Genomic DNA, 18766 nt, shown 5'->3' with positions numbered 1-18766 from the left:
TTGTATTTACTGTTGAATATGAATTTTTAAATGCCAGTTTGAAGTGAGAGTCAGTTATATCATGCTAACAGACAGAGTCAAAAATTCTCTTCAATTTTAAATAAAACAATTCATCACCCATTTGTCTGCAAAATTTCTTTCCTTCCTTGTAAGCAAAACTCCAGATCATGGCCTTGCAGATCTGCCTGCTCCACACATTCCGAGCTGTTTTCTTCTCGATAGTATCCAAAATCACTGACAGGGAGAAATTGTATATTTAAAGCCATCGCCAGCCAATTTCATAAATTGATGTTGTTCTCACAATATAGCCTGGAAATCAGTTCTCACTTCAAAAAGTAATTATCCTTCCTTTCTTCTCTACCGCATGAAACCAACACAACGATTAACAATCAAATAATTCAATCAGGCATGTTATTTTAATTACCAAAATTAAGCCCTAAGTAGACACAATGAAACTTTCAATTAGAAACAGCACATGATTATAACATCCATTCTTTATGACCATCACATTAATTGAATTAAGTTAGATTTTGAAAACAATTACAAGTTACGAATCAATATTCAGAGGATCTACAGAAAGTTCATCACCAAGCAAAGCAAACTATAGTCTAGGATCTGCCTGATGCACTCTTCCTGTTCTGTATTTCCTTAATCTGACAAAGCCTACAAATTTCAAAGCAAGGTAACCAAACTGGATTAACAGATGTTCATCACAAATCATTGGGTAAGTAGAAATTACATACCACAAATAATCATCCAGAGTACACTGACAGACATTGGGCTGTTTATTCACAATATAGTCATGTCCATTTCGACAGAGGGAAGATTTTCTTAAACGCCGAAACTTCTCCTTGTAACCCAATATACAGCCATCATTAGGATCATTAACATTACTTGAATGAGCAAGCCACTGGATATAATCGTCATCAGAACCTGAGGAAAACAGAATTTTTTAAAATTACATATTTCTCTTCTTAAAAGAGTTTTTTTTAAATAAGAAAAACATTTGCTTGCTCCCCTTCATTACAGGGTGGAAGGTTGAGCAATTGTCAGTACAAATCCCATTATAGAACTGAAGCATGATTTAGACTAACACGTCAGTGCTTAATTGCCTACACTGCTATTTCGCAATGCCTCATCTCACCTGTTCAGAGGACATTAAAAAAAATTACATGACACTATGGAAGAACAAGTGAGGCCTCCCAAACCCCTGGAAAGGATTTAGCCCTCACATTAGCATTGCATAGTGGTTAGCACTGCTGCTTCAGCGCTAGTGACCTTGCTTCAATTCCAATTTTGGATGACAGTCCGTGTGGAGAGTGCACATACTCCCGGTGTCCGCGTGGGCTTCCTTTGGGTGCTCCAGTATTCCCCCACAGTCAAAAGATGTGCATGTTGGTGGATTGGCTATACTAAAAATATTGCCCTATATTATCTATGGATGTGCAGTTTATATGGGTTAGCTGTGGCGAAGAAAAAAATCCCATGCAAGGTTATGGGGCTTGGGTGGGTCTGAGTGATGTGCTTTGGAGGGTCAATGCAGTCTCAATAGGCTGAATGGCCTTTTTCTGCACCATAAGAATTTTAGAAACAATCAAGCATCAAACCCTCAATCATTCCCCAACCTAAGACAAATTAACTAATCTGTTACTTTATTGTAAGGGCTTTTGTCCACGGTATTTGCTTCCAAAACACAATCCACTGGTTCAAAGCATTCTTGGCAAGTCATGACATTGTGCCAATTAAATGCAAATTTGTTTTTTCAAATAAAAATCAACGTTATTGAGCTCCACGCTACCACGTGAGATAGTGATAGATTTCTCCAAACTGAATTAGTTTCATTTAGTTGCATAAAAACAATTTTTAAAAATTAAATTGAAAACTTAAGTTTGTTTTTAAAAGTGTAAGCATACACACAGACAGAAAATATATCCATTCCAACTTCTAAGCTCTTCATTGCAACAACATACACTACGTTGATTTCGAACGTCACTGGATGATTCACAAACACAAGAGGAATCCAGGTTTGAGAATTTTTAAATAAATGGCAAGGAAGACAGATGATTTGGGTTCAACATGCACTTTGGGTTCAGAAAAGCAAAGAAGAATACTGTCAATATGGCACAGCTAGCATTAGCAATCGATAACTAGGCCAGTATCATATCAGAAGATTGTAAATTCTCTGGATGTAGGTTTGCTCGCTGAGCTGGAAGGTTCGTTTTCAGTTGTTTTGTCACCATACTAGATAACATCTTCAGCGAGTCTCCGGATAAAGTACTGGTGGTACAGCCTGCCTTCAATTTAGGTGTTTGGGTTTCCTTGGGTTGGTGGTGTCATTTCCTCTGGTGATGTCACTTCCTGTTCTTTTTCTCAGGGGATGGTAAGTGGGATCCAAGTCAATGTGTTTGGCAATAGAGTTCTGGTTGGAATGCCATGCTTCTAGGAATTCTCATGTGTGTCTCTGTTTGGATTGTCCAAGGGTGGATGTCCCAGTTGAAGTGGTGTCCTTCCCCATCCGTATCTAAGGATACTAGAGAGAGAGTGGGTCATGTCTTTTTATGGCTAGTTGATGTTCATGTATCCTGCTGGCTAGTATTCTGCCCGTTTGTCTAATATAGTGTTTGTTACAGTTCTTGCAAGGTATTTTGTAAATGATATTAGTTTTGCTTGTTGTTTGTATGGGGTCTTTCAAGTTCATTAGCTGCTGTGTTAGTGGGTTTGTGGGCTACCATGATGCCAAGGGGTCTGAGTAGTCTGGCAGTCATTTCAGAGATGTCTTTGATGGAGAGGAGTGTGGTTAGAGTTTCTGGACATCCACTCTCCCCTACGTGAAAAATACCTCAGAAATAAATGCCAGACTACTCAGACCTCTTGGCATTATGGGAGCCCACAAACCCACCAACACACCAAAACAGCAGCTAATGAACTTGAAAGATCCTATACAGTCAACAAGCAAAACTAATGTCATTTACAAAATACCATGCAAGAACTGTAACAAACACTACATTGGACAAACAGGCAGAGAACTAGCCTGTTTATCTTAGCCTGCTGGACACACTTTCCTCACTTCCTCCACCAGAGAACTAGCCACCAGGATACATGAACATCAACTAGCCACAAAATGACACGACCCACTCTCACTAGTATCCTTAGATATGAATGAGGAAGGACACCACTTCGACTGGGACAACACATCCATCCTAGGACAAGACAAACAGAGAGACACATGAGAATTCCTAGAAGCATTGCATTCCAACCAGAACTCTATCCACAAACACGTTGACCTAGATCCCATTTATTACCCCCCTGAGAAAAAGAACAGGAAATGATACCACCACTGGAAATGACATCACCAACCCAAGAAAACTCAAACACCTAAATAGAAGGTAGGCTATACAGCCAGTGCTTCATCCGGAAGGTCACTGAAGATGTTACCTAGTATGGTGACAAAACATCTGAAAAATGAACCTTCCAGCTCAGCGAGCAAACCTACATCCAGAACCTCAACCTGAGCTACAAATCTTCTCAAGTTTCGCTAACTGTAAATTCTAACTTGGACATAAACGATGGAGTGTGTGTCAGAAGGTGACATTAATGTGAGGCAGTGACAGATTTGCAAAGGGAACAAAGTCAAGGAAATAGTTTAAGTGACCAATGATAAATAACCAAAAGAGAATCAAGTGTTGAAGAGTGAACTCATGCACATACAAGGTAAAAATCTTGTGGTGGAGGGCACATGAAGTAAAGGAGAGTTAGGGAATGTAAATTAGTTAAGGGATTGTAGATGTAAGAGGTTTAAGAAGCTGCAGGTTTATTGGTTTAAACAGGGTCCAAGAAACAATGAATTTGAAGGGGGTCCAAGGACATGGTGTAGTGCTGAGGATAATGATTAAAAAAGGTACAATTCAACCAATAGGAATACTGTAATATCAACATATTAAGAGCTGAATGAGTTGATGTAGGATGTATGGCTGGGTAAGGACTGGTTGCTGACATTCCATAGCTTCTACAAGTTATATTTCAAGTTCCAAGACCCCTTGCTGAGATACTTGTATCATCAATAGTCACAGGTGAAGTGCCAGAAGACCGGAGGTTGGCTAACGTGGTGCCACTATTTAATTAAGGTGGTAAGGAAAAGCTAGGGAACTATAGATCATTGAGCCTGACATCAGATGTGGGCAAGTTGTTGGAGGAAATCCTGAGGGACAGGATGTACATGTGTTTGCAAAGGCAAGGACTGATTAGGAACAATCAACATGGCTTTGTGCATGGGAAATCATGTCTCACAAACTTGATTGAGTTTTTGAAGATGTAACAAAGAGGACTGATGAAGGCAGAGCAGTAGACGTGATCTATATGGACTTCAGTAAGGCGTTCGACAAGGTTCCTCATGGGAGACTGGTGAGCAAGGTTAGATCTCATGGGATACAGGCTCAAAAGGTAGAAGACAGAGGGTGGTGGTGGAGGATTGCTTTTCAAAATGGAGGCCTGTGACAAGTGGAGTGCCACAAAGATCAGTGCTGAGTTCACTACTTTTCATCATTAATATAAAATGACTTAGATGTGAACTTAGGAGGTACAGTTAGTAAGTTTGCATACAACACCAAAATTAGAGGTGTGTTGGATGGTGAAGAAGGTTACCTCAGAGTACAATGGGATCTTATCAAATGGGCCAATGGGCTGAGATGAAGTTTAATGTAGATAAATGTGAGGTGTTGAGCAGGACTTGTACACTTAATGGTAAGGTCCTAGGGAGTGTTGCTGAGCAAAGAGACCTTGGAGTGCAGGTTCATAGCTCCTTGAAAGTGGAGCCACAGATAAATAGGATAGTGACAAAGGCTTTTGGCATGCTTTCCTTTATTGGTCAGAGCATTGAGTGTAGGAGCTGGAATGTATAGGATTCATGTTGCAGCTGTACAGGATATTGGTTAGGCCACTTTTGGAATATTGTGTGCAGTTGTGGTCTCCCTTCTATTAGAAGGATGTTGTGAAACCTGAAAGGGTTCAGAAAAGAGTTACAAAAAAGGACGTTGCCAGGGTTGGAGGAGTTGAGCTATTGGGAGAGACTGAATAGGCTGGGGCTGTTTTTCCTGGAGCGTCGGAGGCTGAGGGGTGACCTTATAGAGGTTTATACAATCAGGAGGGACATGGATTGGATAAATAGACAAATTCCTTGGGTTGGGAAAGTCCAGAACTAGAGGGCAGAGGTCCTTTTTATATCTTTCCCCTCTCACCATAAACCTAAGGGGCAACTCTTTCACACGGAGGGTGATGCGTATATACAATGAGCTGCCAGAGGAAGTGGAGGAGGCTGGTACAATTACAGCATTTAAGAGGCATTTGGATGGGTATATGAATAGGACAGGTTTGGAGGGATATGGGCTAAGTGCTGGCAAATGGGACTAGATTAAGTTAGGATATCTGTTGGCATGGACAAGTTGGACCGAAGGGTCTATTTCCGTGCTGTACTTTTCTAGGACTCTATTTTCTTAACAGTAAAATTGCAAGGCTCACAGGAACACTATCAACCTGTATCAGTAGTTCAAGTTACTTTTCTCCAATGAAATCCATTCATCACTAGATCGTTGTACCAAACACCGTCAGAAATTTATTATAACCAATCAACTCCAGCACTCTCCAAAGCAATATGTTAGCTAATATAGCTGCAAATTAATTCAAATTGTGAAGGATTTGAAAACCACGAAGGTTTTAAGACAAATGGCTTTAGGTTTGGTGTAAATTGACTGTGTTTAATTCTTCTAAATCTACTAATTCTCAATCCAATTAAATCTGAACTCACAGTCCCTTGTGAGGAGTTCCTCAAAATCGATAGTGACAGATATCCAGTGCTGTGTAATTATGAGGTCCACATATCCCCAGATACTGACATTCATTGATTTGGCTCCTGGTTCTGAGGCAAGGCCAGTAAATACAATGGGTTTTTCAATGAATTTATAAGAATACCAGCACTGGCCTTCATCAATAGAGAACCTACGAATCAAAATAAAGACATTTAATCAATAAATGAATATAATTAAGTGCTTCCCCTTTTCTGGAGATTGGAAAATTGTCATTATTCTGCTGCATAATCAATAGTGCTCTCATAACAAAACAAATCAAAACCAAACAATATCAACTTAACATCTTCAAAATTACAAGAGAGATTTGCCCAAGTTAACTTTGACAAATGGTCCTCTATTTGAGCTGTTCAAATATCAAAAGTACCAAGAAAAAAATGCAAATGTTTTGATTCAAGTTTTTAAAAAGTTGCAGAATAAATCCAGAAATGCTGAAAAAGCAGGTAGCTGGGGCTATTTGGTCATAAGTTTGCAAGCGATTTGCTTAATTGGTCTAAATAAAATCATATTATACAAACAAATTAAATGAAGTGTTCAAATTCATGCCACAATAAAACAAACTTACAGCATGCAGATACAAAAAACATGATCAGAAGTGTTTGTTACTGCACAATACTCACTTTATTGTATTGACACTGTTATACTCATTGTGTTCAACTGCAACTATCAAGCCCCCAGAGTCCAGAATAGTATAATGATGGGGTCCTTTCAAAGCTTTAAACCAGGAATATCCACCATCATCAGACACATACACGTCAGGCATCATTACAGAAATTGCATCCCCAACACTGCCTAGAAAGGAGAGAAAAACATGACACTAAAGTAACAAATGTAGAACAAATTGAGGCTGAACAATTGCTATTTCTCTAAAACAAAAGCTCAAATAGTTAGGATAATTGACCACTTGCAGTGTTACTTTGCTGGAATTAACTTTGAATAACAGTAAAAAAAAAGTACATAAAATACTAGAATATATTGAGCATTTTTGTTCTAAACGATATGAATTTTGTTTCAGCGATTAATGAAATAGCTACCACATTCCAGTTACATAATGGTATCATTCCTAAAATTGTATCAGCAATAGGATTCAAGACATTTAGAGCAATATTTTGAAAATTTATACTTAAAGAAAAGTTAGCTGAACTTTCCCTCTTCAGATGCTAACAAAGCATATTTTACATTACCAACATCAACTGTCTTTTCAAAAGAGAAAATTCTAATTAAGCTTAAATCACTTTCTGAGAAAGTCAATGGATGGCACTCATCGGTTTAGCACACCTATGTATTAACTCACTGAAAAAAGGTTCAGCAAGATGCTATTCCTTCTACAACAATATTTTGTTAATCTTCCTCAATTTAACTACACTATTCAAATTTTGTAAACAGCATCAAACCTACTGGAGTAAAGAGCAAACTGTAAAACTCTAAACAGTCAAATTCAGCATGCTTATAAAAACAAATTTCATAATAAAAGTAAAATGAACAAATGCATATTAATTGCTCCTGTTCTTTTAGAAAGATTTCAAGTACGAAGTATTCAAGATTTGGCAGCACTTAACAGAGAACATAAGCAGCCCTACTGTCTTTTTGTCCAGGAAACAATGAAGCTATAAAATAACTAACAGAACATAACAAAATATCTCAATACCATGTGCTACGATTAGGCCAACTGCGTTTGGTTCAGAGAGCGGCAGCATTGGTACATTCAGTTTCTGAGAGATGCTGTAGGATGCATGGATATGCAGACTACACTGTGGAAATTCAGGCACAGAATTAGAATGACTCAACAATGAATCAAGTTGTTAGACTTAAGCTACCTATAAAGAAAAAATGTTTAACATTGAGGGGACAGCAAAACAGAATACATCAGTTCAACAAAAATACTTCAAGATAGCATCATCTACTAATTTATTAAATATACTCAGCACTGGAAAATTTGGAACATTCAACATACATCTCAAAATATTCAAATTGGATTGTATACAGTGAATCTCATTACAGGGCTGGGACTTTTCTTGGTGGCACACCACCATGTGGCTAACATGAAGTTCTAAATGCATTCTCTTAATTTTAACCCAGTTAAATTCTTTTATATAATACACTAGCTTATATAATACACTATATTATTGGGTTTTGAACATCTTAAATGACACATTCAATTATGATAGTGAATATGGACATTTAGTTGGACTCAAGTTTTTCTCTGTTAATGTCCAACTAAAACACTGTGTGGTGTACTAAATGTTCTTAATTATTTTCAAATCCAGAGACAAGGTGAAACTCTTATTAAAGAAGTTGCATGCTACTTGTTGTATCAACACTAAGAAATTTCTATCATGTGAGAAAGTTTTTTGTTGCTATTTAATAAATCAATACTCCTAGATATTTTCAAAGCAAGTCATTTTCTCAGAATTTGTTAGAAGTGTTACTTTAAAAATACAAAGTCTTGCCCTCAAAGTTAGCAATTCACCTACGCCATAATGTATCCAACTCACCTTCCGTAATACTAGGTTGGTAGTGCTGCCCATTTAGCTCTCCAACACCAAATTAGGCACAAGGTATCATACATGTAATGTCCATTGCATTCTGACTGTGCAGCAGGGAAGGAGACCTAAGATTTTAATCTCTCAATGGATTTGTGATAATGTCTAAAAGGCAATACTCCAACCCATAACATACTTCACCCCTACCAGATATACTCTTGACAAAATGAGACAGACTCCCTAGATCAACAGAATATTGTGTCATAAATAGTACGTAAACCAGGGTAAAAAGTGAAAGCATAGTTGTGGCTGTGTGTGAACAAGCAAGACATCATCTAGATTGAATGCAGCCTGAAAATCCTGAGAAACTGCTTCAAAAACTCACATCATGCTACCCACTACCTTGCAGCTAGTAGGAACTGAACAATTGGTGCATCTAAAACAATAAATTACAGTATTGTGAAAAAAATGGACAAACAGTAAGAGTTAAGGCTTGGTCCATCCAGTCCATGCTGAACATAATCCCAAACTAAACTAGTCCCATCTATCTGCTCCTGGCTCATACCTCTCCAAACCTTTCCTATTCATGTACTTATCCAAATGTCTTTCAAACATCGTAATTACATCCACATCACCACTTCAACTGGAAGATCATTCCACACATGCACCACCCTGTGTAAAACAAATTACCCCTCACGTCTTTTTTTAAAATCTTTCTCCTCTCACCTTAAAAGTGCGCTTCCTAAATCTTGAAACCCCCTATTCTAGTGAAAAGACAATCATCATTAACACCATCTATAGCATTCATTATTTTATAAACTTCTATAAGGTTGTCTCTCAACCTCCCATAATCCAGTGAAAAATCGTTCCAGACTCTTCTTATAACTTGAGCCTTCTATATCCAGCAAAACCCCGGCAAATCTCTTCTGAACTCTCTCCTACTTAATTATATTCTTCCTATAACTGGACGAATAGAACTGGACACAATATTCCAGAAGAGGCGCACCAATGTTCTGTACAACCTCAACATGACTTCCCAATTCCAATACTCAATGCACTGACCAATAATTGCAAGTGTGCTAAAAACCTTTTCAACCACCCTGTCTCTAGAGAAACTGAAGTCAAGGTGTATCAACACTATATAAAAATATTAAAAATTAACCTGGAAGCATAGATGGAAAAGTTCATTTCAATTATGAAAGAAATACTCAAGATGGACAAAATATCAGATACACAAAAATCACACTCCTGATCCTCTATTGTGATGTTGCCCTTGGGCTTAGTGGAGGGTTCTTCCAAAATGTTACAATTTTAAAAATGACTTCAAAGCCATTTTTAAATGTTTGCATTTTTTTTCCAAGTTGGTAGCTCCACTACCTTGAGCTACACTATATTACAGTAAACCCAAGAGGCTTACTGCATCCATCTAAAAAAAAAAGAGTATAATATGTTGAAGTAGATGTAGAACGTGTATTGCTGGGAAAGCAAAGCAGATCAGGCAGCATCCAAGGAGTAGGAGAATCGACATTTTGGTCGTAAGCCCTTCACCAGGAATGATCAGACATGGCCCACAAGCCTCATTCCTGATGAAGGGCTTATGCCCAAAACGTCAATTCTCCTACTCTTTGGATGCTGCCTGACCTGCTGTGCTTTCCCAGCAACACACTCTCGACTCTGGATCTGCAGCATCTGTGGTCCTCACTTTCTCCTAGGAGTAGATGTAGGCTGCTCAACCAGTGTTATCCTAACCGGGTGCCCCTTAGTCTGAGATTGTCTCTTCTGGTCCTAATCTTTCCCCATCTACCCTGTCAGTTCCCCTAAGAAAACTGAATGTTGCAATACACTTCACCACTCATTCTTCTAAACTCCAATGACTACAGGCCCAACTTCCTCAGCCTCTCCTTAAAAGTGTTGGACCAGCGTGAACAAAATCAGAAGTCACACAACACCAGGTTATAATTCCAACAAGTTTATTTGAAATCAGAAGCTTTCAGAGTGCATCTCCTTTTTCAGGTGAAATGGAAGGAACAGTACATGCACACTCTTAATACCCACTCAGTTTATTCCAGCCATTCTGTTTGTCTCCAGCACCATTTTACTTTTGATTACTCCTAATTATCTCTCTCCCTTAATTATCACTTCACAGGGCATCCCTTCATTTGTTATTCAGCTTTGACATTTTATTCACACTGTTTGATACTTTTGATCATCTGTAATGACTGGGTATTCAGCCTGTTGATACTCCAACTCTCATTATTTATACTTACCTGCTGACACTCTTAATTACAGGAAATTATTTTTGCCATTATTTCTTCACCTATATATTCTGTGCCTGCGCGGTTCCTTCCATTTCACCCAAAGGAGCAGAGCCCCGAAAGCTTGTGATTTCAAATAAACCTGCTGGACCACAACCTTATATTGTTAGACTTTGACTTTCTCCTTATTGGATAATTCCTCCATACTTGGCATTAACTTAATTACCTTCTAGTGACTGCCTCCAAAGCCAGTATATATATTTCCTTAAATAATGGATAAAAACTGTTCAGTCCTCCAAATGTGCTCTAATTAATGCCTTGTTGTTTTAGCAATACTTGCCTCTTTTAATACTCCATTTGTTTTGAAATAAGGCCAACATATATTTTGCCTTCCCTATTACCTGCTGAACTTGGATGCTTGGATACTAGAACTCCCAAATTCCAGTATCCTGTATCTTTCTGCAGTCTTTCTCCATTTAAATAATATTCAGCTCCTGTATCCTGCCTGCCAAAGTCAATGAAACCATTTCCCAGCCACACAATTATAACTATTCTCGTCTTGAGGTGAAAGAACATCTAGAGCCCAAGGACATCTGCAGAGGGCAGAAATCCTACATAGCACTTACACTGTGTCGACACGTGTAGATCTGAACGGTTGAGCTTGTACTGTGGTTCAGTTATTATATGCTAGAAATGGCATACATGCAAATGCAATTAATTATCCAGAAACATGTAATGTTTCTACTTTGCAGTAGCAAGGCCTAAAGCAATCACCACCCTTTTTATCCTTCATATAATAAATTATAGTGGTTGTTTGAACGCTGATATTTCTCCTGATGAGTACAAGATAAAAAACTTCAAAAACTTCAGTAGTATGTGTTGTTTTTTTCCCCAATTATGGCAGAAAACCAGAATGTTCAGTATCATCAGACTAATACAAAGTACTAAAAGCCCAAAAGAGTAAGGATTTGAGCAGACAGAATATGAAACACACAAAAAAGGAAATGCTAAGCAATTTAGCTAATTTCTCAAATAGTCAAGTTACACAGAAAAAAGTAATATTTTTGACAAAATTCATTGCAATTAAATTACTATAAAATATCTTTACTGTCACTAACTCCTTGGCTTGGATTCCAACATTAAATACACAAGGCTCAGAAGCTGTACCAACTTAACATAAATTGCTTGTTCACTATAGAAAAATATTAAATCTTAAAAAGCAAGCCTGATAAAAGTTATTTTCATGCCAAGTGAACTGTAACTAAATCAAACTTGGGTTTCTGCTAAACTAACATTTTCAAATTGATTCAAAATGGCTTCAGGTGCACAAAACACAAAAACGCTCAACTACTTATCTTTCAGTATATCTACTTATCTGCAATATCCTTTTCAGAGGCTCACTGAATAGGTTACCTAGTATGGTGATGAAACGTCTGAAAATGAACCTTCCAGCTCATCGAGCAAACCTACATCCTGATTGAGAGGAATGTTAGCACCACAGTGGTATTAACTATCTTATGTGCAAATGGCATTCATTTGAATCCAGTCAGAAGTTCCATTCAAATCGAAATAACTTTCAAAACCGCAATTGCTGTACACGGTGATAACTTTAGCAGAATGTCAAAATATTTGAGTTACATCAACACATCTTATACTCACCTCATCTTTATTTTTAGCAGTAGAATCACAATCACTATTCTCTGGTTTCCTTAAGGGCTGCCACTCCCCTCCTCTGTCAAATGTAATAACAGACTGAACAGAACCATCTAAAAAATATTAAAACATGCTGTTAAATATAAATAGGGTAAGTTTTCCTGTGAACTTCTGAGAACTAAGTTAGGCTAGCGGCAAATTCCAGCAATACCAATAAATTCCTAACTGAATCAGAACTTCTGACCAACAGCAAAATTCTCATTTGTATAAAGTCAACAGCATTTTCTGGCTCTTGATCAACAACACAACAAATTCAAAATGATTACTTTAGTCAATGAGCCACAATTTGTTAAATCACAGAAGAAACGAAAGTAGTTCAGACCAGTGTGCATACGTGTGCGGGTGGTGGCTAGAAGGAAGGTGACATCCATTCCTATTAAGGAAGAATCCATAAGAACTACTGTTTAGATTAATTAGATTAGATTCCCTACAATATAGAAAACAGGCTATTCAGCCCAACAAGTCCACACCGACCCTCTGAAGATTAACCCACCCAGACCCATTTCCCTCTTACTAATGCACCTAACACTATTAGCAATTTAGCATGGCCAATTCACTGACCTGCACATCTTTGGACTGTGGGAGGAAACCGGAGCACCCAGAGGAAACTCACAGACACAGGGTGACTGTTGTGTGGAGTTTGCACAGTCACCCGAGGCTAGAATTGAACCTGGGACCCTGGTGCTATGAGGCAGCAGTGCTACCAACTGAACCACCGTGTTTACAAACGATGCATATGCCCTCCAAGCATTCAAATTAAGTTCTCAACAGAACTGGTAAATACAAGATTGGCCACAGAACAACACTAAGTTATTCCATACAAACACCCAAACCTGTGCACCATATCAAAGAAATTAATCTAATCAGAAGCTACACTTAAATATCTTCAACACAAAATGAAATTTGAAGAGCCTTTTACTTCTTTGCCATATGTGTAAACAAATTTCTTTGGCTATAGCTTCATAATTGTTATTCAGATGCAACATTGTTTTGCACAGTAATGGAATACCATTTTAAAAATGCAATACAGGTAGGTAGTTCTTCTAAAGCTGTAGTTGCGTTCCAACGAAACCTCTCAAAATAAAATCACCTAATGAAAATAATGGGGCCTATGGGACAAGTGGGGTTAGGGGCAGACCAGCAAAATATATCACTCACGATTGCTCAAAAATCACCCAAAAGTCTAACAAAGTATAGCACAGCCTGAATGAAGGTTGAAACCATATTTACAAACAAAAGTAAATTGAACACAATACAGTTTTAAAAATGTAAGAAAGCTGTTCTCTATCCAGTTACTCTCACAGAAAGCTGTTCTTCAGCAGCTGACACTAGCGCACGCACAGGACAGCATGAAGACCAGAGCTCACATTGTGCACGCACAGAACTGCAGAGAATCTTCTATAAGTGCACAGAACAACATGGAGACCAGAACTGACATTGTGCATGTGCAAACAACAAGAACACCAGCACATGCGCAGAACGACGCAGAGATTTTGGTGTGCACATCGGCACACGCGCATAATGAAGCAAACAAACCAATCCCTGAAATCACTATTGCCAACCGAGGTAAGCGTTCTCCAAAACACTGTTCCCAAATTCTTCAGCAACATTATAGCCAAATCGTGCTGCCAAAATGTGTGCTATCCCAGAACTACCTGTTCTGATAAATACCAAAAATATAATTTACTGTTTTCAATTCTACAAATTCTAAATATCAAACAAAATGTTTTTCTAAAACAGATACAACTTTAAGAAATTCAAACTTGTATACTTACCTTCAGCAAGCACACTGGTAACATATACTCCACGCAATGAAGTGACATTTGTAAAATCTGTCTCGCCTCCTGTTGTCGTGTACAAATGTCTTGAGAGAGATTTGGAATATACTATTCCCCGATCATCTGAAACATAAATTGTTCCGAAGCCAGTATCTATTTGAGGTTGGGTGGGGGTGGATGTTGGAAAGACAAGAAAACAAATCATTTTCATTAAGTATGCCTGACAGGGCAAAAGCTATTCTAGTTTATATTTGTGAAATAAAATGATTCATCATTGCTGCAGGAATCCTAAATCAAATTCAATACACCCCAATCCAATCTCAAATCTGCAGCAAGAAGAAAAGACAACATTAAATCTTAGTTGTACGGAGATAGAAAATTCCTATTATAGAATGACCATCTATGATTCAGTATAACCATTGGGAAGGAAATCAAACATGCAAAGCCTAAACCAGCAACCAACTCAGAATGCCAAAAATTTGATAATATGCCCACTCCCTGTTGTTATCCTTCACTTTAATCAACACAGAACGTTTTTTTAAAAACTGTAATTTCTTGCTTATGTGGTTCTGTTGTGAATATTCTACAGGTTTTTACATTTTTGTTCAAAGTTCTAATAGCCATGAGACCTGACATAATAAAATCACTCTTATCCATCGGCCAATTATGCGATTCAAGATATCATTGAAGATTTAGTATTGCTCTTCTGGAAGATTATTGTAAGGAGTGTTAAAACAACTTGCAATTATATAGCACTAACAATGCACAAATGTGTCTCAAGGCACATTACACAGAAATAGATAAAGGAGATGAAAGTTTTAAATTAGAGGAAAGTGATTCAGACCAAACGTGCATGGTCAATGTGCAGGACAGGAGATAGGGTGATATTTGGATGGATAACAGAAACATTCTATTACATTGTGGGGGAAACAGAAGATCATTCGGACAATAAAGTCAGGAGATATCAAAAATTAAAAGCTTCAATGAAAATACAATTTCCCTTTCAGAAAATCATGTTAGCTCTGCCTGATTATCCAAGAAATTTTCTTACTGGTTGGAAAGCAGTCACACAAAAGTGTAAAGAGGATAGGAACTCAAAATCTTAGCCCAGGGTTGAATGAGGCATGCTGATTGTCTCTGGTTGAACCAGAGACAATGGGTAGTAAGAAGTATTGAATCAGTGAATAGGGTGCAGAGGGTGAGGGCAATAACTTTATTGCTTCCAATATTTACTTGGATCCACTCAAGACCGAATGGGATACAAGCAACCTGACCACACAATGACAATCCAATAATGGCAGCCGAGCACTGTCAGTACGCAAGTGGAAGTAAATTCTTGTTTGTAGATAATGTCACCAAGAGATATCATGTTAATGAGGTAAACAAGACAGCCAAAAGTTTAATGATTTTTAAATACTCCAAATTAAATCCACAAATAAAATAAAAAGGTTACAAGGGATGCCAAATTTCATCCCACGTTGTATTACACATTAACAAAAGAAATAGTGGGGTTTAACAAATCCATGTAAAATAAGTAATCACAAATTTGAAAGTATGTTTTAACTCTATTACTTTTAAAATGAACATCCAGTTTTAAAACCTACCACCAGGGTCATCAACATGCATGAATACCATGTCATCATTTGCAGCCAGAATGGAGTAGAACTGTTCAGTGCTGACATGAGGCAACTGTACCATATTCCAGGTGTCACCCATATCCAAGGACACATGGAGTGCTCTTAAACTGATCTATAAAACAATATAAATAAACAACCATTTTCTGATCTCCAATGTTGAGAAAAATCTAAGGATAAGGTTTTTTTAAAAATAATACATGTACGTTAAGGAAGTATCACAACTGGATATTTTAAAAAAAATCTTAGTTATCCAATCTGAAAGATAAACAAGATATATATACACACACACACACACTCATTCTCTCCAGAGGGGGTTCAGCTTTGCAAGTAAAATTCCTAAATGCCCCCAAAGTGCAAAATTATCCATATAACACATTGCATCTTATTGAAGTAGACTCATTAAGCAATGTAATTTTGCTATCAGAAATATTAGTTAACAGACATTCATCCAGATCTACCATTTTTATTTGTTGGAGACTAGATGCATTTCCAAGTAACATCTTGGGACCCTACACAAGTCCTGACTTGTTGCTCTTTGTGAGAGCTGCCCAGGAAGTCTGAACCTCACTTGTTCTCCAGGACCCTGTGTCAAAATTTACAACTAGAGTCAGATACAGGAGACAGTGGATGCACATTTGTTCGCTGAGCTGGAAAGTTGGTTTTCAGACGTTTCGTCACCATACTTGGTAATCACCACAGGAAATAATGTCACCAACCCAAGGAAACCTAAACACAAATAGAAAGTGGGTTACTAACACCAGTGCTTCACCGGAGGCTCACTGATGATATTACCTAGTATGGTGACGAAACGTCTGAAAACGATGCTTCCAGCTCAACGAGCAAACAGAATCTCAACCAGAGCTACAAATCTTTTCAAAACTCGCTAACGTGAGACAGTTACACTATACTTACCTGGAAGGTCTCCTAGACACGTTAGATTATGTTAGTCTAACACGTGCATTACTGATCCTCATAATTACTCACACTGACCCTCCCTTCGCCAATTACATTCATTCCAACTTAACTGAACCCCCAAACCACCTAAATCCCCCTCCTGATGACAAAATCACTCTTCTCAGCCCACCAATCCCACCCATCACCCTACCAATTTATCCAGTTTACTTATTCATTAAGCAATTCCTAATATTCACACTGGACTTTTAAATTTACCTTGTGGCAGCTAGGGCCATAAAAAGGGATACATCCAGCCTATCCTTGTCACTACAACACTATGAAGAAGCTCTTTTAGAGCACAGTGGTCTGTATTTATGGTGAAGCTAGGTTCAGAAGGCAACCAAAAAGAAATGCAGAGCAGCATGTGGGCAAGCATATGTTCAGGATGAACTCTACTTTGTAGAACGCCACTGGCTGACTAAGCACTTAACCAAAGGCATAAACAACAGTTTAATGCGGCTTTACATCATACTATGAATATACAAAAGGTCCCATATAAGTAGGAAACTAATCCTGATCTCTTTTCTGACCAGCTAATCAAGTAATACTTAAAAAGGTAGCTCTCGAAATCACGGACACATTGGTAATCATTTTTGCAATGTTCGACCAATTCAGGATCGGTTCCTATGGATTAGAGGGTGGCTAATGTTGTCCCACTTTTCAAGGGAGAGAGGGAGAGAGAAAAAGGAATTATAGACTGGTTAGCCTGGCGTCAGTGGTGGGAAAGATGCTGGCGTCAATTATAAAAGATGAAATTATGACTCATTTGGATAGCAGTAAGAGGATAGATCAGAGTCAGCATGGGTTTACGAAGGGAAAATTGTGCTTGACTAATCGTCTGGAATTTTTTGAGGATGTAACTATGAAGATGGACAAGGGAGAGCCAGTGGATGTAATGTACCTGGACTTTCAGAAAGCCTTTGATAAGGTCCCACACAGGAGATTAGTGAGCAAAATTAGGGCACATAGTATTGGGGGCAAGGTACTGACTTGGATTGAAAATTGGCTGACTGACAGAAAGCAAAGAGTTGTGATAAACAGGTCCCTTTCAGAATGGCAGGCAGTGACCAGTGGGGCACCACAAGGTTCAGTGATGGGACTGCAGCTGTTTACAATATACAGTAATGATATAAATGAAGGCATTAACAGTGATATTAGCAAATCTGCTGATGACACAAAGCTGGGTGGCAGGATGAAATGTGAGGAGGATGTTGAGAATACAGCATGATCTTGGACAGGCTAGGTGAGTGGACGGATGTATGGCAGATGCAGTTTAATGTGGATAAATGCGTGGTTATCCACTTTCGTGGCAAGGACAGGAAGGCGATTACTATCTAAATGGAGTCAAGTTAGGTAAAGGGGAAGTACAACAAGATCTAGGTGTAGTTGTACATCAGCCAATGAAAGCAAGCACGCATGTACATATAGCAGGCAGTGAAGAAAGCTCATGGCATGCTGACCTTTATAACATGAGGAATTGAGTATAGGAGCAAAGAGGTCCTTCTGCAGCTGTACAGGGCCCTGGTGAGAGGCTGCACCTGGAGTATTATGCATGGTTTTGGTCTCCAAATTTGAGGAAGAACATTCTAGCTATTGAGGGAGTGCAGCATAGGTTCACGAGGTCAATTCCCAGAATGGTGGGACTATCATATGTTGAAAGATTGGAGCGACTGGGCTTGTATATACTCGAGTTTAGAAGGATGAGAGGGGATCTGATTGAGACATAAGATTATTAAAGGATTGGACACTCTGGGCCGGAGGAAGTATGTTTCCACTGATGGGTGAGTCTAGGACCAGAGGACACAGTTTAAAGATAAGGGGTAGGCCATTTAGAACAGAGTTGAGGAGAAACTTCTTCACCCAGAGAGTGGTGGACATATGGAATGCTCTGCGCCAGAAGGCAGTGGAGGCCAAGTCTCTGGAAAGAGATGGATAGAGCTCTTAAAGATAGTGGAATCAAGGGTTATGGGGATAAGACAGGAACAGGATACTGATTGTGAATGATCAGCCATGATCCTAATGAATGGTGGTGCTGGCTCCAAGGGACGAATGGCCTATTCCTGTACCTATTGTCTATTGTTTATTGTC

The 18766-nt window shown here is 38.4% G+C and overlaps 1 protein-coding gene across 1 annotated transcript in view; it reads right to left on the bottom strand.

The window, feature by feature from the left end:
- sort1a (sortilin 1a) overlaps positions 1 to 18766 on the bottom strand; it is a 77647-nt gene that overhangs the window by 13950 nt on the left and 44931 nt on the right. Inside the window, exons 9-16 of the mRNA XM_072563681.1 lie at positions 15692 to 15836; positions 14085 to 14240; positions 12256 to 12362; positions 7507 to 7609; positions 6479 to 6650; positions 5801 to 5991; positions 744 to 933; positions 118 to 234 (exon numbers count right to left, since the gene is read on the bottom strand). Of these exons, the coding sequence (XP_072419782.1) occupies positions 118 to 234; positions 744 to 933; positions 5801 to 5991; positions 6479 to 6650; positions 7507 to 7609; positions 12256 to 12362; positions 14085 to 14240; positions 15692 to 15836 (1181 nt within the window). The remainder of the gene's footprint in view (positions 1 to 117; positions 235 to 743; positions 934 to 5800; positions 5992 to 6478; positions 6651 to 7506; positions 7610 to 12255; positions 12363 to 14084; positions 14241 to 15691; positions 15837 to 18766) is intronic.

Source organism: Chiloscyllium punctatum, chromosome 45 (assembly GCF_047496795.1).
Source record: "Chiloscyllium punctatum isolate Juve2018m chromosome 45, sChiPun1.3, whole genome shotgun sequence".
Taxonomy (NCBI): domain Eukaryota; kingdom Metazoa; phylum Chordata; class Chondrichthyes; order Orectolobiformes; family Hemiscylliidae; genus Chiloscyllium; species Chiloscyllium punctatum.
This window is presented reverse-complemented; position numbering and strand designations above follow the sequence as displayed.